Genomic DNA, 20,024 nt, shown 5'->3' on the forward strand with positions numbered 1-20,024 from the left:
TGGCCCAAAGTCAATGCTTGTTTTCCATGGGCCAGGTACTCCTCTCTGTGTCATGTTGTGTTTCTCTTCATGCTATCCATACAGTCCAAATGCATTGCTCTGTTCTATAGTCTTATCAATACCATGATTTTGTGTATCTATTTTTTGCTGGCTCATCTCATTTATGTTGGTAGCGTTTTAGAGCAATCATGAGGCTGAGCAAATGGAATCCGGCTTGCTGGTCACAGAGATAAGCCGGACCTAATATAATCATCCCTGTTTCCCGTAGGGAGTTTACTGTATACTGTCACGTAGCGCAAGGCCAATCAGCAATATCTCCCCCACATCTGCTCTGCACTCCAGTAACACAGCTCATTAACCCAAGCCAATTCATGATCAGAGAAAGAGTAACTTGTTCATATTGTTTACACTCTGTGTTCAGCCAGTTCTCCCCTTGGCCTTGAAATATTAACGTGGATTCTACGAAGGAAGGTGACCTCTGTGGAATGTGGACAAAGATTCTCATCTCAGACGTTTCCCCCTCATGTTTCCTATCAAATTATATTTTGTACTCAGGTCACCTCCAGTGTTATACCTTATTCATCGTTCCACTTTGCATTTCTCACAGAGAAGCCAACCAAAAGCAAAGGGGTGAGGGTTGACAGACTACTCAGACTCCACAGTAGACGTTATTCTTGCAAAGGTAGAGAGAGGAAGGAGAGATGAGAACAGTCTAACGTTGAGAAGCTGATATAGCTCTGTGGATGAGAATGTTGTGGATATCATTGCCAATCAGTTGTGTTGTGACAAGGTAGGGGTTGGTATACAGTAGATAATCCTATTTGGTAAAATACCAAGTCCTTATTATGGCAAGAACAGCTCAAATAAACAAAGAGAAACAACAGTCCATCACTACTTTAAGACATGAAGGTCAGTCAATGCAGAACATTTACAATAACATTTACATTTGCAGTCACAAAAACCATCAAGCGCTATGATGAAACAGGCTCTCATAAAGACCGCCACAGGCAAGGAAGACCCAGAGTTACCAGTCTCAGATTGCAACCCAAATAAATGCTTCACAGAGTTCAAGTAACAGACACATCTCAACATCAACTGTTCAGAGGAGACTGAGTGAATCAGGCCTTCATGGTCAAATTTCTGCAAAGAAACTACTAAAGAACACCAATAATAAGAAGAGACTTGCTTGAGCCAAGAAACACGAGCAATGGACATTAGACCGGTCGAAATCTGTCCTTTGATGAGTCCAAATTGGCGATTTTTGGATCCAACCACTGTGTCTTTGTGAGATGTAGAGTAGGTTAACGGATGATCTCCGCATGTGTGGTTCCCACTGTGAATCATGGAGGAGGAGGTGTGATGGTGTGGGGATGCTTTGCTGGTGACACTGTCTGTGATTTATTTGGAGTTTAAGGCACACTTAACCAGCATGGCTACCACAGCATTCTGCAGCGATATGTCATCCCATCTGGTTTGCACTTAGTGGGACTATAATTTGTTTTACAACAGGACAATGACCCAACACACCTCCAGGCTGTGTAAGGGCTATTTGACCAAGAAGGATGATGGAGTGCTGCATCAGATGACCTGGCCTCCACAATCACCTGACCTAAACCCAATTGGACTGCAGAGTGAAGGAAAAGCAGCCAACAAGTGCTCAGCATATGTGGGAACTCCTTCAAGACTGTTGGGAAAAGCATTCCAGGTGAATCTGGTTGAGAGAATGCCAAGAGTGTGCAAAGCTGTCATCAAGGCAAAGGGTGGAGACTTTGAAGAATCTCAAATCTAAAATAGATTTGGATTTGTTTAACACTTTTTGGTTACTACATGATTCCATAGGTGTTATTTCATAGTTTTGATGATTTCACTATTATTCTACAATGTAGAAAATAATAAAAATAAAGAAAACCCTTTGAATGAGTAGGTGTGTCCAAACGTTTGACTGGTACAGTATATACATTTTCTGTCAGCTGATAAGTTGAGACACATAATACATTTTGCACTAAATATGGATCCATATTTCTGAGACAATTCAGTAAAACTTTTAAGTTTACCACATTTAGGTCATGGACACAACATGCCTTATAATTTATAAAGGAAAAGGAAGTAGTAAATTATTCACCAGATCGTTCTATTGTTTTTGCTCGATGGAGAATAAAACTAGACTTCCACTATGAAGCCAGAGAATTATCTCTGTGGCTCACTAGAAATTCCTGTCATGAAGTAGAAAATCCATCATTGTTTGTTTTTTTGTTTTTATCTTTTTCAAAACAGACTCCAGGAGTTGTCATTTGATTGCTGCTCTCTGTGTGTTTTTATCTGACAAGGGTAGAATTTTCTAGCTTCACCGTGACGTCCTCATGTTTGACCTGCTGTGCTCTGTCAGCAGATGGTCTGTCCCTTCAGATAAATAAACCATTCTCCATGTCAACCCCTCCACCCCCTGCCCAAATACCCATACAGACTCAGAGTATGCTACGTTAACACCAACCCACTCAGCAGGATCAGGGCCAAGACTCTCCAGTCTGAGAGAACCCTTGGCAGTGAGAGTCAAGAGATGTGAGTGCATCTTTAGGGTTGAGAGCTTATTCAAATGAAAGATGAACAGTAGGCCATCTGGCTTTGTTATTGTTTTCTGTCTCTTGCTACTCGGTATTCTAATTGTGAGGACTGGCCACGTTTATCAAATGATCAAATCATCAGATCTGCTGTGCAAGAACAGGGAGATTCAAGATTGATGTCGAAATTGGACGTCTATCCATGTCCTGAGGATGTCTGGGAAATACCTTCAAAGGGGCAACAGTGAGCACTATTACCATCAAGTAGACTTGGGTTTTCCTCTGGCGTTGTGGATGGGTATAATCCCATGACTCTGGATCAGAAGGTTATGTGTTCAATCCCAGCAGTGGACACTTTTTAGTCTATCCCAAACCTTAACCCTTACCTTAACCTCTTGGAATGAGTGCCTAAATGGAATGTTTTAAACCTGTCCCAAACCTTAATTCTTACTTTAACCATTCGGAATGCAGGCCTAAACTTAAAAAATAGGGATGGAGTTAGACACCAAGGCGTTCCTGAATGGACTAGGCCTCAGGGATGGGAAAAAGGTCATCCACATGGATGGATGAGCAGAACGTCTCTGTGCTGGGCTCGCCTTTAAAGTCACGACTCTCAACCAACTACCCACATTTCCACAGAGTCCTACCCACATTTCAACTTGCATTAGATGCTGCCCTCCCTCTGTGTCTGTCAGCATACACACACAAACAGAACAGAACGGACTGGTGGAGGAGGAATTAGCTTTTCATTAGTGATTGAGGACATGCAGTCTCTCACTACCCCTTTATCCCCCCTCTCTCGCTCTCGCTCTCTCTCTGTCACTACCACCTTCTCTGGAAGGCGTGTGTGTGTGTGTGTGTGTGTGTGTGTGTGTGTGTGTGTGTGTGTGTGTGTGTGTGTGTGTGTGTGTTGGTGTGTGTGTGTGTGTTTGTGTGTGTGTGTGTTTATGTGTGTGTGTTTATGTGTGTGTGTGTTTATGTGCGCGAGTGCCCTCGTGATGAGGTGTGAGTGGTGGTGACAGGCAAGGCCAGGGCTGGAATAGTGCTGTTGGCCCCTCTGGGCTGTCATGGCAGGGCTTGATGCACCGTGACAGGGCCAGGCCAGGTGGAGCGCAGGGACACAACACAGTGGTATAGCTAGCGCTGACAGCATAGGGGCTGGGAAAAGATCCCGGGCCTGGGACCTGCACTCCAAACAGGAGCACACGAGTGAGAATGAGCTGAATCACTACAGCACTAACAGTTCATATGGCTTAATATAACTTGCGTCAGAGTAAATTAAAACCATAGCAGCCAGATTTGACGTTTGAGGCCTTGTCTTGTCTTGTCACAAAAGCTCTGAGATCATTTCTCCCCAGAGCACACAGCAAAATCAATGGTGTGCATTTAACTTGGGAAGTGTCAAATGTACAGTGTCTTCAGAAAGTATTCACACCCCTTGACTTTTTCCACATTATGTTGTATTACAGAGATTTCCTGTCACTGGCCTACACACATAATGTCAAAGTGGAATAATGTTTTCAAAACCTTTACAAATTCATTTAAAATAAAAACCTGAAATGTTTTGAGCCAATAAGTATTCAACCCCTTTGTTATGGCAAGCTTAAATGAGTTCATGAACTCACTCTGTGTGCAATAATAGTGTAACCCCACACATACACGCTTAGTAAAAAAGTGCCAAGTAAACCAAACCATCCTTCGGTTTGTTCCCCTAGGGGAATCCTTTGCAGAGGGTTCTATCTAGAACTCTTTGTAGGCTTCTTCAAATAACCCCTTGTATGTGGTTCTACCTAGAACCCTATATGAAGGGTTATACCAATAACCTTCTTATAATTTGAAGGTTCTTCCTAGAACCATCTATGAACCGTATGAAAACCCTTTTAACTTTGGAGGGTTCTTCCTGGAATTTTTATTCACCAACAACCTACACTCAGAATGACTTCCAAAGTGATTAAAATGTATAAGAAGACTAACACAACCTGAACTGGAACAACCATTTCTGTAACGGGTGCAATAAATCTGATCGGATTAGTTTAGAAAAATGATATTTATCTATGTGTAGCACAAGTTTAACCAATGTACATGCAAAAACACATTTATTTAAAAACAATCCTACAAAATCTAGTGGCCAGTAGAGAATGCTGGGAAATATAATAATGATGGGGGTGGTTTTGATGGGACTGTTTTACTCTCCAAAGTGTAAAACAATAACTCTGGTTATTAACACCAGCACTGGGGGTTATTATGTCATTCTGCCCCTGTGCAAGCCAGTTATCCCACTGATCCCCGGGTGCCGATGATATGGATGTCGATTGAGGCAGCCCCCGCACCTCGCTCATTCAGAGGGGTTGGATTAAATACGGAAGACACATTTCAGTTGAATGTATTCAGTTGTACAACAGACTAGGTATCCCCCTTTCCCTTTATTTTACACTACTGAGTGTTGATTTCACTCTTACAGAGTGAATTTAACTCCCGAATCAACACTGGAAATGTTACACATAGAAATCAAAACTGGCCAATTTGGTTTGCAGGAATCACTTCGGGGTTTAATTATTATTAGCAGAGTCTTTACAATACTTCCTATAGAAAAACAATGAGTAAAGATCTGTTGCTATGTGTTAACTGGCCATGAAATGGAATGTACTCCACAATTATTGATTTAACCTTTATTTAAGCAGGAAGTCATGCTGAGACCACAAAAAACAATTCACTATACATATCTATACACATGAATTACACAATACATGAGAAAGAAAACACAAAACATGAAAAGCGAAACACAGTCATATGAAACAAAAACATTCTTCAGTAAAAGGCTCTCTGACATCTGCCTTAATTGTCATAGAGGCACCAATGCCACCAACACCAACTAAAGACTAGCCACAGACGGATTCTTTATTAAAGTGAAAAATAAACCACTGAGTGAATATAAACTCAGCAAAAAAAGAAAAGTCCTCTCACTGTCAACTGCGTTTATTTTCAGCAAACTTAACATGTGTAAATATTTCTATGAACATAACAAGATTCAACAACTGAGACATAAACTGAACAAGGTCCACAGACATGTGACTAACAGAAATGTAATAATGTGTCCCTGAACAAAGGGGGAGGTCAAAAGTAACAGTCAGTATCTGGTGTGGCCACCAGCTGCAATAAGTACTGCAGTGCATCTCCCCATGGACTGCACCAGATTTGCCAGTTCTTGCTGTGAGATGTTACCCCACTCTTCCACCAAGGCACCTGCAAGTTCCCAAACATTTCTAGGGGGAACGGACCTCACCCTCCAATCCAACAGATCCCAGACATGCTCAATGGGATTGAGATCCGGGCTCTTCGCTGGCCATGGCAGAACACAGAAGCACACGAGTGAGAATGAGCTGAATCACTACAGCACTAACAGTTCATATGGCTTAATATAACTTGCGTCAGAGTAAATTAAAACCATAGCAGCCAGATTTGACGTTTGAGGCCTTGTCTTGTCTTGTCACAAAAGCTCTGAGATCATTTCTCCCCAGAGCACACAGCAAAATCAATGGTGTGCATTTAACTTGGGAAGTGTCAAATGTACAGTGTCTTCAGAAAGTATTCACACCCCTTGACTTTTTCCACATTATGTTGTATTACAGAGATTTCCTGTCACTGGCCTACACACAATACCCCATAATGTCAAAGTGGAATAATGTTTTCAAAACCTTTACAAATTCATTTAAAATAAAAACCTGAAATGTTTTGAGCCAATAAGTATTCAACCCCTTTGTTATGGTAAGCTTAAATGAGTTCATGAACTCACTCTGTGTGCAATAATAGTGTAACCCCACACATACACGCTTAGTAAAAAAGTGCCAAGTAAACCAAACCATCCTTCGGTTTGTTCCCCTAGGGGAATCCTTTGCAGAGGGTTCTATCTAGAACTCTTTGTAGGCTTCTTCAAATAACCCCTTGTATGTGGTTCTACCTAGAACCCTATATGAAGGGTTATACCAATAACCTTCTTATAATTTGAAGGTTCTTCCTAGAACCATCTATGAACCGTATGAAAACCCTTTTAACTTTGGAGGGTTCTTCCTGGAATTTTTATTCACCAACAACCTACACTCAGAATGACTTCCAAAGTGATTAAAATGTATAAGAAGACTAACACAACCTGAACTGGAACAACCATTTCTGTAACGGGTGCAATAAATCTGATCGGATTAGTTTAGAAAAATGATATTTATCTATGTGTAGCACAAGTTTAACCAATGTACATGCAAAAACACATTTATTTAAAAACAATCCTACAAAATCTAGTGGCCAGTAGAGAATGCTGGGAAATATAATAATGATGGGGGTGGTTTTGATGGGACTGTTTTACTCTCCAAAGTGTAAAACAATAACTCTGGTTATTAACACCAGCACTGGGGGTTATTATGTCATTCTGCCCCTGTGCAAGCCAGTTATCCCACTGATCCCCGGGTGCCGATGATATGGATGTCGATTGAGGCAGCCCCCGCACCTCGCTCATTCAGAGGGGTTGGATTAAATGCGGAAGACACATTTCAGTTGAATGTATTCAGTTGTACAACAGACTAGGTATCCCCCTTTCCCTTTATTTTACACTACTGAGTGTTGATTTCACTCTTACAGAGTGAATTTAACTCCCGAATCAACACTGGAAATGTTACACATAGAAATCAAAACTGGCCAATTTGGTTTGCAGGAATCACTTCGGGGTTTAATTATTATTAGCAGAGTCTTTACAATACTTCCTATAGAAAAACAATGAGTAAAGATCTGTTGCTATGTGTTAACTGGCCATGAAATGGAATGTACTCCACAATTATTGATTTAACCTTTATTTAAGCAGGAAGTCATGCTGAGACCACAAAAAACAATTCACTATACACATGAATTACACAATACATAAGAAAGAAAACACAAAACATGAAAAGCGAAACACAGTCATATGAAACAAACACATTCTTCAGTAAAAGGCTCTCTGACATCTGCCTTAATTGTCATAGAGGCACCAACGCCACCAACACCAACTAAAGACTAGCCACAGACGGATTCTTTATTAAAGTGAAAAATAAACCACTGAGTGAATATAAACTCAGCAAAAAAAGAAAAATCCTCTCACTGTCAACTGCGTTTATTTTCAGCAAACTTAACATGTGTAAATATTTCTATGAACATAACAAGATTCAACAACTGAGACATAAACTGAACAAGGTCCACAGACATGTGACTAACAGAAATGTAATAATGTGTCCCTGAACAAAGGGGGAGGTCAAAAGTAACAGTCAGTATCTGGTGTGGCCACCAGCTGCAATAAGTACTGCAGTGCATCTCCCCATGGACTGCACCAGATTTGCCAGTTCTTGCTGTGAGATGTTACCCTACTCTTCCACCAAGGCACCTGCAAGTTCCCAAACATTTCTAGGGGGAACGGCCCTCACCCTCCAATCCAACAGATCCCAGACATGCTCAATGGGATTGAGATCCGGGCTCTTCGCTGGCCATGGCAGAACACTGACATTTCTGTCTTGCAGGAAATCATGCACAGAAAGAACAGGATGGCTGGTGGCATTGTCATGCTGGACGGTCATGTCAAGATGAGCCTGCAGGAAGGGTACTACATGAGGGAGGATGATGTCTTCCCTGTAGCGCACAGCGTTGAGATTGCCGTGCAATGACAACAAGCTCAGTCCAATGATACTGTGACACACCGCCCCAGACCATGACGGACCTTCTACCTCCAAATCGATCCTGCTCCCAGAGTACAGGCCTCGGTGTAACGTTCATTCCTTTGACCATAAACATGAATCCGACCATCACCGCTGGTGAGACAAAACCAGAACAGAGCACTGTTTTCCAGTCCTGTCTGATCCACCGATTTGTGCCCATAGGCGATGTTGTTGCCAGTGTTGTCTGGTGAGGACCTGCCTTACAACAGTCCTAAAAGCCCTCAGTCCAGCCTCTCTCAGCCTACTGCAGACAGTCTGAGCACTGATGGAGGGATTGTGCGTTCCTGGTGTATATCGGGCAGTTGTTGTTGCCATCCTGTACCTTTACAATGAAGATCTGTGAAGTTATTTGGATTTTTACGAATTATCTTTGAAAGATAGGGTCCTGAAAAGGGGACATTTCTTTTTTTTGCTGAGTTTAGAATGCAATATCCCCACTCTATATAGCATGTCCTTTCGCTACACCCGCAATAACATCTGCTAAATATGTGTATGTGACCAATAAAATGAGATTTGATTTAATGAACAACCCTGTGTACAGTGTAGCGAGAGAAAGGTGAGATAGACTGTCTGAGTTTGTCAGAGGGTCACAAAAGTTTTTGCTAGAAGAATGGTTATGCCTAGAGTTCAGTTAGGATTCAGCGGATGCACGCAAGCCTAGGGCTGTTGCGGTGACCATATAACCGCCACACCGGCGATCACGAGTCATGAAGGCAGTCAAATTTCACGTGACCATTTAGTCACAGTAATTACTTTCTCCCAACTCTGATGCTGATGTTCATTAGTAGCCTGAATGTAACCGAAAATATATTCAAACCCTTCATGAGAGCTCATGAGCTCATGTTGCACAACATTTCATTAGGCTATGCAATTGGGCGAGAAAACAGAGTGATGGCCTCTATTAAAAAGAGGGGAGTCCCATCAGCCTACTATATTTATTTCTCAACTTTCCTAATATTTAGCAAATTGATTATCTTTACAACAGGAGTATAGCCTACCTGAAAATGATATACAGGAAAATCTTCCTCCATTTGCTATTTAGGTGCATATAGGACATGTATTTGTTCCCGCTGCTCCTGTTTCTAGACAGGTGCAAGATAATGGTCCATTCTAAATCCAAACAAATATTATTTAGTGTATGCAAAGACAAGATGAAATCAAGAATAGTCTGATGGGTGACAATATAAGCCGATCACTTGTGAATTATATTATCACTTGTGAACGATGCACAGCATAAGGCAAGAAACAAAGCCTTTTTTTGTGACTTCTTTTAATTATAGCCGCACACCTCATGTTGACTTGCCCATACGCCTATATCTTTTGAAAAGGTTTGTAACACAACTAAAGTGGCCAAATAACTTCTTAATATTAAGCACATTAATCCGCTTTACAAAGGGTGTAGAGCCTAACTGGCATTCATACGCAGCAGGTGAGTTTCGAGTTTGGGGAAGATCTTTTTAACCATAAAAATGCACATTTATAATAAAAGCATTACATGTGTAATCACATTTGCGGTCACTTTTGATCATGGTGTTTTCCCCCTAATGGAACAGTCATACTTATAGCCTACTGCCATGTGCGTATTGCTGCGCTTATAATGTGAAGAAATAGCCTAATAGTTTATCAACATTTAAAGCTAAACGTTCTGATCTGTTGCGTCAGCCACATTACCTACAAAGTTTTTTTTAATGTATTACTTTGGGATCTATCGCATCCCACAACTGTCCCAGACTATGTTTGGAATATTTATTCCTCACACAGAACAGAATAGGTCAACTTTTGTACTATGGGGAATGGTAGATTGACATAGACTAGTGCTTTTGTTGTTCGTTAGGCCTACTCATCTTGTTGGCTGACGAAAAGTAAATGTGGACAGTTCTTCCAATATCTTCAATATGCACCTCGGAATTGGATAAGGAAGCTCGCAGTTGTGTCCCCGATGTGCCTGTCTTCACTTGTAGCCTGTGAAAAATACCTGATCACACACGTGTTGGAGAACCATGTGCGTGAGAGGTGCTTCAGAGCGCGGAGCACTCAGGGAGAAGAGCACAACGCAGCACTCCGGGCCAAGGGTACAATGGCCACCGTCTGCAAAAGGCATGGATTTTTTTTAGGGTGCATTACGGCCACACAAAGGGGATGCCGTCGTGAAATTTGAGGCATTGTCAAGTGCTTGTCAAATTGTGAGTGAGAGACTGATAAAGTGTGAACAGCCTGCGCAAAAAAAATAGAAAGCAGAGCTCATGACTTTCAAGCGACTTTTTTCAAATCATCATTAGAGTCGCATCATGCAGCCTTACAATGTATTAAAAATCAAAACATATAGCCCAACATTTGTAGAACAACTTACATTACCTCAATAACTCTAAATTAAGCATATAGCAGTACCTATTTATTTTTTAACCGCTCAGCACAGAATAGTTGCATGTGCACACTCCCTCAAATCATTTGGGAGAAAATGTCATTTCTATTTTATTCAGCTTTGTTCAATTGTATTCTTCATACTATAAAATAATGCCACGGAATTCTAAGCAAACCTTGTCTACTAAATGAGCTAGCGTAGTCCACAGCCATTTGACATAGCCAGATCAGGACCTGACGTAAGGGACAAATGCTAAATGTGTTTATGTTAATTAACGGTCAATTACCGTGAGACCGACAGTTATTTGCTTGACAATCACCGGCTGACGGAATTTTGTGACAGCCACGGCCCTATGCAAGACCACACACACACAAACACACGCACACACAGTATGCATAGAGATAATAGTCCGATGCATATTCAACTCTAACCTGTGTTTTTCCTGTTCCTCCTACAGGTGCGGGGGAGTCGGGGAAGAGCACCATTGTCAAGCAGATGAAGTGAGTTACAGACATCTTTAATCAGCAGTTTCTCTAACTGATCAGGGCACATCATGAACTCACTTAATATTAATAGATGAGGCACTCTATCCTCCTTTGGTTTCATCGGTCCGAGTCAGCCAGTCCTCCTCACTCCTTGTGGGATTGGTCTACAGTACTACTGATACATTGCTGATTCAGTCCTGGCAGACAGTCAGGCATGTTGAACATAGGCATATTCATTTGTTTTTAAGGTAGATACATGGAGGGCAAATCCACTTGTCTTCCTGGCTGTGGTTTTTGGGCTGGCTTCCTCTCATCTTCCTGCCCATAATTGTCTTTGGCTACTGAAAGCATGAGTCTCAGTGCACCGAATGTTCCAGCTAGAGGTCGACCGATTATGATTTTTCAACGCCGATACCGATTATTGGAGGACTAAAAAAGGCCGATACCGATTAAATCAGCTGATTGTTATATATATATACAGTGGGGAGAACAAGTATTTGATACACTGCCGATTTTGCAGGTTTTCCTACTTACAAAGCATGTAGGTCTGTAATTTTTGTCATAGGTACACTTCAACTGTGAGAGACGGAATCTAAAACAAAAATTCAGAAAATCACATTGTATGATTTTAAGTCATTAATTTGCATTTTATTGCATGACATAAGTATACATGATCACCTACCAACCAGTAAGAATTCCATCTGTCACAGACCTATTAGTTTTGTATATATATATTTGACAATATAATGACAGTTACAACAATACTGAATGAACAATGAACACTTATTTTAACTTAATATAATACATGAATAACATATATTTAGTCTCAAATAAATATGTTCAATTTGGTTTAAATAATGCAAAAACAGTGTTGGAGAAGAAAGTAAAAGTGCAATATGTGTCATGTAAAAAAGCTAACATTTAAGTTCCTTGATCAGAACATAAGAACAAATGAAAACTGGTGGTTCAATATTCCCAGTTAAGACGTTTTAGGTTGTAGTTATTATAGGAATTATGACGTGTCGACCATCTCTCTATACCATTTGTATTTCATTTCCTTTGACTATTGGATGTTCTTATAGGCACTGTAGTATTGCCAGCCTAATCTCGGGAGTTGATAGGCTTGAAGTCATAAACAGCGTTGTGCTTCAAGCATTGCTAAGAGCTGCTGGCAAACGCAGGAAAGTGCTGTTTGAATTAATGCTTACGAGTCTGCTGTCTATCAAGTATCAAATCATAGACTTAATTATAACATAATAAGCACAGAAATACGAGCCTTAGGTCATTAATATGGTCAAATCAGGAAACTATAATTTCGAAAACAAAACGTTTATTCTTTCAGTGAAATACGGAAGGAACCATTTCGTATTTTATCTAACGGGTGGCAACCCTAAGTCTAAATATTACTGTTACATTGCACAACCTTCAATGTTATGTCATAATTATGTAAAATTCTGGCAAATTAATTACGGTCTTTGTTAGGAAGAACTGGTCTTTACGCAGTTCGCAACGAGCCAGGCGGCCCAAACTGTTGCATATACCCTGACTCTGCTTGCACTGAACGCAAGAAAAGTGACACAATTTCCATAGTTAATATTGCCTGCTAACATTAACTTATTTTAACTAAATATGGAGGTTTAAAAATATATACTTCTGTGTATTGATTTTAAGAAAGGCGTTGATGTTTATGATTAGCTACATTTGTGCAGCGATTGTGCTTTTTTCGCGGATGCGCTTTTGTTAAATTATCACCCGTTTGGCGAAGTTGAAGTAGGCTGTGATTCAATTATAAATTCCCAGGCACCGCATTAATTATATGCAACGCAGGACAAGCTAGTTAACCTAGAAATATCATCAACCATGTGTAGTTAACTAGTGATTATGTGAAGGTTGATTATTTTTAATAAGATAAGTTTAATGCTAGCTTGCAACTTACCTTGGCTCCTTGCAGCCACAAGGTCCTTTTGACGCTGCACTCGCGGAACAGGTGGTCAGCCTGCCACGCAGTCTCCTCGTGGATTGCAATGTAATCGGCCATAATCGGCGTCCAAAAAGGCAGATTACCGATTTGTTATCAAAACTTGAAATCGGCCCTAATTCCCATACCGATTAATCGGTCGACCTCTAGTTCTAGCCCTGTGGTTACTGTAATGACTGATCAAACCGACACTCAATTACAGGGACACGTTCACCAATGACGTATACAAAACATGTGTATGTCTATGTCTGACACACACACACACACACACACACACACACACACACACACACACACACACACACACACACACACACACACACACACACACACACACACACACACACAAATGGTTTAATTATTCACATTCCTGTGTGCTAGCCAGGCGATTAATCTATTTTTCATGAGTGCAGAGTAGAGTACAGACTGTAGCTCTAAGCCCAGGTTATTACTGTAACACGGCCACATAGGGAAATCAGTACCTGGGAGACAGACATACACTCATAACACACAAGCCGTCTCAGCTCTTTAAGCATTAGCTCCGTCTCTTACCACAGATAATCATGTGTCAACATAAAAGGAGGCCAGGGAGACCAGTAAAATGCAGTAAAAATGGTTGCTTTATCCAACACCTTCAGATAGAATTACAACATTTCATAGGTAACTAACTGGGTTAAATCCCTGTACTTTTCCTATGAGGTGATATATTGCGTTGGGATTCATGTGCGGTTGTCCTGGTGCTCCTGTGCTCTCTCTGCACTGCCTCCTGCATTCTGATGAAGTCTGGATGCTAGCATCACACACACACACACACTTAACATGCAGAGCGTTCCCTTGTGCATGACAAGCTGAGAAGTGGATCAGATACCAACACACAGGGGAGACAAGACGTATTACACACAGAGGAGATTTGCACAGGACTGCAGAGTAACAGAGCTAATATGCTACTAAACATTACGGTCATTGACTGAATATCCAAACTCTTAGCAACTAAACGTAGCACCTTGCACTCCAAAAAATGCTTGTTTAAAAACTACCCAGCACTGGGTGAATATTGGACAGAACACACATTGGGCTATTTTGACCCAGCCAGTTGGGTTATTGAGCTATGTCCCCACTGGGACAGATTAGAAGACTGGAGGCGTGGCTTAGTAGGGATGTGGCTTTCAGATAATTATGTTTGGCCACTGCTGATAGTAAATGTAATCTGTTCAGGGTATTATTAACCTCATGTATAGGAATTAGATTTACTCTCACAGGTGGCCAAAAATAACTACCTGAAAGAGACCCCCATACAATTTTTTTTATATCAGCTACTGCATCAACCCAGCATGAAAGTGGATACAAATCCAACTGATGGTTAAATTAATATGTTTGGTGTGGCCTATTGGGAGCGTGGCTTTCAGATAGTTATTTTTGTCCACCCATGAGAGTAAATGCCATTCCTGTTCATCAAGTTTGTACACTGCAATTTTCAGTTCTGTCAATATTTCTGCCTATTAGATATTTTTATAGAAAATGTATAACGTTATTATTTAAATACAAGAAAGTGGTGACTATCCTTAGTCATGTTACATTTGATACTGGCTCTCCGAGGCATGCTTCAAAATCGTTAAGCACTTTACTTCGAAGCAGTGTGCCGACAGTGTGTATCACTTCATCAGAAGCACGTGACTAATGACATCCAAAGCTTTGTTTTGTCCACTAACCACCTGTATTGGTTTTGATGGAAGACAAAAGGTTACCCTGCGCACATTCAACGGCGTCTGTGACGTCATCTATAATAATTTTGCTGTTCAAAGGGACAGAGTGTAATTTAATGGGGGATAGGGGTGATCCAAATTATTATTTTTTTCTCTCTGGGGAGGGTTGTGTGTTTTTTTATTGGGCACCGGGGACGGTAGTACGTTTTACCCTGGTTTACGTTCGCTATTTGCAGGTTTTACTATATATCTATTAGACAAATTTCCCCATCTGCTTGCCTGCGCCTCCCCTTTATCAAGGTGTTTTGGTACTTTCCTTCTGCACTACGCTTCTCCGTGTGCTAACTTTTACTATACCACTCTTAGAAAAAAAAGGTGCTATGTGGAACCATTTACTGTAGGGTTATTTGGTTTGTCACCATATGGAACCCTTTGCAGAGGGTTCTACCTAAAACCCTGTATGTAGACTTCTTCATAGAACCCCTGTATATAGTTCTACCTAGAACCCTCTATGAAGGGTTCCACCATCCTTATTAACCTTTACAATTAAATGATTTATGACAATACATTATCTATCTATCTATCTATCTAGCTATAACGCTGGTGGATATTGTCACGCCATGACCTTAGTTATCTTTGTTTTCTTTATTATTTTGGTTAGGTCAGGGTGTGACGTGGGTGGTTTGTGTAGTTTTTGTATTATCTAGGGGGTTTTGTATGTCTAGGGTTTGTGTATATCTAGGTGTTTATATGTCTATGGTTGCCTAGATTGGTTCCCAATCAGAGGCAGCTGTTTATCGTTGTCTCTGATTGGGGACCATATTTAGGTAGACATAGTTCTTGGGTATTTGGTGGGTTATTGTCTATGTGTAGTTGCCTGTCAGTACTCGTGTCTCATAGCTTCACGTTCGTTTCGTTGTTTTGTATAGTTTTTTCAGTGTTTATTCTTCATTAAAAGAAGCATGTATTCTTATCACGCTGCGCATTGGTCTCCTCGTTATGACGAACGTGACAGATATACAGTGCATTCGGAAAGTATTCAGATTTTTTCCACATTTTTTCCAAATCTTTGGCCTGAATGCCAAGCGCCACATCTGGAGGAAACCTGGCACCATCCCTACGATGAACCGTGGTGGTGGCAGCATCATGCTGTGGAGATGTTTTTCAGTGGCAGGGACTGGGAGACTAGTCAGGATCGAGGGAAAGATGAATGGAGAAAAGTACAGAGAGATCCTTGATTTAAACCTGTTCCAGAGCGCTCAGGACTTCAGACTGGGGTGAAGGCTCACCTTCCAACAGGACAACGACCCTAAGCAAAGAGCCAAGACAATGCAGGAGTGGCTTCGGGTCTCTGAATGTCCTTGAGTGGCCCATCCAGAGCCCAGACTTGAATCCGATCAAACATCTCTAGAGAGACCTGAAAATAGCTGTGCTGCAACGCTCCCCATCCAACCTGTCAGAGCTTGGGAGGCTCTGCAGAGAAGAATGCGAGAAACTCCCCAAATACAGGTGTGCCAAGCTTGTAGCGTCATACCCAAGAAGACTCAGGGCTGTAATCACTGCCAAAGGTTCTTCAACAAAGTACTGAGTAAAGGGTCTGAATACTTATGTAAATGTGATATTTCAGTTTCTTATTTTTAACACAATTGCTAAAAATCTGTACAAACCTGTTTTTGCTTTATTATGGGGTAGTGTGTGTAGATTTATGAGGGGGAGAAAAACTATTTATCAATTTTAGAATAAGGCTGTAACGTAACAAAATGTGGAAAAGTTCAAGGGAACTGAATACTTTCAGAATGCAGACTGAACAAAAATATAAACGCAACGTGCAACAATTTCATTGATTTTACTGAGTTGAAGTTCATAATGAGGAAATCAGAAATGAGCAAATCAGACATTTAGGCCCTAATAATATTGATTTCACTTGATATGCAATACAGATATGCATCTGTTGGTCACAGATACATACAAAAAAAATGGGCCTCACAATGGGCCTCAGGATCTCGTCACTGTATTTTTTTTGCATTCAAATTGACATAGATTAAATGCAATTGTGTCTGTAGCTTTTGCCTGCCCATACCATAACGCCACCGACACCATAGGGCACTCTCTTCACAATGTTGACATCAGCAAACCGCTCACCCAGATGATACCATACACATGGTCTAAGGCCAGTTGAACGTACTGCTAAATTCTCTAAAACAACGTCGGAGGTGGTTTAGGGTAGGGAAATTAACAATTCTGTAGCAACAGCTTTGGTAGACATTCCTGCAGTCAGCATGCCAATTGCACTCCTTCAACGCTTGAGACATCTGTGGCATTGAGTTGTGTGACAAAACTGCACAGTTTAGAGTGGCTTTTTATGTCCCCAGCACAAGGTGTGCCTGTTTAATTATCATGCTGTTTTATTAGCTTCTTGATATGCCACACTTGTCAGGTGGCTCTTGGCTAAGGAGAGTTGCTCCCTAACAGGGATGTTGTGAGCAATTCAAGTCGTAAGTTTACATACACCTTAGCCTAAGACATTTAAACTCAGTTTTTCACAATTCCTGACATTTAATCCTAGTAAATATTCCTTGTCTTAGGTCAGATAGGATCACCACTTTATTTTAAGAATGTGAAATGTCAGAATAATAGAAGAGAGAATGATTTATTTCAGCTTTTATTTCTTTCATCACATTCCCAGTGGGTCAGAAGTTTACATACACTCAATTAATATTTGGTAGCATTGCCTTTAAATGATTTAACTTGGGTCAAACGTTTCGGGTAGCCTTCCACAAGCTTCCGACAATAAGTTGGGTGAATTTTGGCTCATTCCTCCTGTCAGAGATGGTGTAACTGAGTCAGGCCTTCTTGCTCGCACACGCTTTTTCCGTTCTGCACACAATTTTTCTATGGGATTGAGGTCAGGGTTTTGTGATGGCCACTCCACTACCTTGACTTTGTTGTCCTTATGTCATTTTGCCACAACTTTGGAAGTATTCTTGGGGTCATTGTCCATTTGTAAGACCCATTAGCGACCAAGCTTTAACTTCCTGACTGATGTCTTGAGATGTTGCTTCAATATATCCACATAATTTTGCTTCCTCATGAAGCCATCTATTTTGTGAAGTGCACCAGTCCCTCCTGCAACAAAGCACCCCCACAACATGATGCTGCCATCCCCGGGCTTCACGGTTAGGATGGTGTTCTTCGGCTTGCAAGCATCCCCCTTTCTCCTCCAAACATAATGATGGTCATTATTATTTTTTTGTTTCATCAGACCAGAGGACATTTCTCCAATGTGCAATTTCCCCATGTGCAGTTGCAAATCGTAGTCTGGCTTTTTTTATGGGGTTTTGGAGCAGTGGCTTCTTCCTTGCTGAGCAGCCTTTCAGGTTATGTCAATATAGGACTTGTTTTACTGTGGATATAGATACTTTTGTACTTGATTCCTCCAGCATCTTTACAAGGTCCATTGCTGTTGTTCTGGGATTGATTTGCACTTTTCGCACCAAAGTACGTTCATCTCTAGGATACAGAATCTGTCTCCTTCCTGAGCGGTATGACGGCTACGTGGTCCCATGGTGTTTATACTTGCGTACTATTGTTTGTACCGGTGAAGGTGGTACCTTCAGGTGTTTTGAAATTGCTCCCAAGGATTAACCAGACTTGTGGAGGTCTACAATTTTTTTTCTGAGGTCTTGGCTGATTTCTTTTGATTTTTCCATGATGTCAAGTAAAGAGGCACTTAGTTTGAAGGTAGGCCTACGTCCACAGGTACACCTTCAATTGACTCAAATGATGTCAATTAGCCTCTCTGGGATATGTGGGACGGTAGCGTCCCATTTGGCCAAAAGCCAGAGAAAATGCAGAGCGCCAAATTCAAATAAATTCCTATAAAAATCAAACATGTAAGATACCAAATTAAAGCTACACGTGTTGTGAATCCAGCCAACATGTCAGATTTCAAAAAGGCTTTTCGGCTAAAGCAAACGATGCTATTATCTGAGAATAGCACCTCCATAAACAAAACAGAGAAAACATTTCAACCCTGCAGGCGCGACACAAAATGCAGAAATAACAATATAAATCATGTCTTACCTTTGACGAACTTCTTCTGTTGTCTCCAATATGTCCCATAAACATCACAAATGGTCCTTTTGTTCGATTAATTCCATCCATATATATCCAAAATGTCAATTTATTTGGCTTGTTTGATCCAGAAAAACACCGGTTCCAACTTGCGCAACATGACGACAAAATATCTCAAAAGTTACCTGTAAACTTTGCCAAAACATTTCAAACTACTTTTGTAATACAACTTTAGGTATTTTTCAAGTAAATAATCAATAGAATTGAAGACGGGATGATCTGTGTTCAATACAGGAAGAAAACAAGCTCTAGCATGCTTTCTGGTCATGCGCCTCTGTCAAACAGTACACATGAAGTGACCCTCATTCAAGATGGCCGTACTTCTTCATTACACAAAGGAATAACCTCAACCAATTTCTAAAGACTGGTGACATCCAGTGGAAGCGGTAGGAACTGCAAGCAAGTCCCTTAGAAATGGATTCCCAATGAAAACTCATTGAAAAGAGGGTGACCTCAAAAAAATTAAATCTGAATGGTTTGTCCTCTGGGTTTCGCCTGCTATATACGTTCTGTTATACTCACAGACATGAGTCAAACAGGCTTAGAAACTTCAGAGTGTTTTCTATCCAAATCTACTAATAATATGCATATCGTATCTTCTGGGGATGAGTTGCAGGCAGTTGAATTTGGGCATGCTTTTCATCCAAAATTCCAAATGCTGCACCCTATCCTAGAGAAGTTAGCCTATCAGAAACTTCTAAAGCCATGACATCATTTTCTGGAATTGTCCAAGCTGTTTAAAGGCACAGTCAACTTAATGCATGTAAACGTATGACCCATAGGAATTGTGATACAGTGAATTTTAAGTGAAATAATCTGTCTGTAAACAATTGTTAGAAAAATTACTTATGTCATGCACAAAGTAGATGTCCTAACCGACTTGCCAAAACTATAGTTTGTTAACAAGAAATTTGTGGAGTGGTTGAAAAACAGGTTTTAATGACTCCAACCTAAGTGTATGTAAACTTCCGACTTCAAGTGTATATGTAAAAAAAAAAAATCTGACAAAACCATCAGTAGGCCTAGAGTTGAAAATGCGATGCGAAAACGTGTATTTTTTATTCGGTTCATGGGA

At 40.8% G+C, this 20,024-nt stretch overlaps 1 protein-coding gene across 1 annotated transcript in view; it reads left to right on the forward strand.

Moving 5' to 3' along the window:
• The window catches only part of LOC139413280 (guanine nucleotide-binding protein G(i) subunit alpha-2-like), a 163,454-nt gene that overhangs the window by 108,715 nt on the left and 34,715 nt on the right, over positions 1 to 20,024 (forward strand). Inside the window, exon 2 of the mRNA XM_071160475.1 lies at positions 11,107 to 11,149. Within this exon, the coding sequence (XP_071016576.1) occupies positions 11,107 to 11,149 (43 nt within the window). The remainder of the gene's footprint in view (positions 1 to 11,106; positions 11,150 to 20,024) is intronic.

This window comes from Oncorhynchus clarkii, chromosome 7, assembly GCF_045791955.1.
Source record: "Oncorhynchus clarkii lewisi isolate Uvic-CL-2024 chromosome 7, UVic_Ocla_1.0, whole genome shotgun sequence".
Taxonomy (NCBI): Eukaryota; Metazoa; Chordata; class Actinopteri; order Salmoniformes; family Salmonidae; genus Oncorhynchus; species Oncorhynchus clarkii.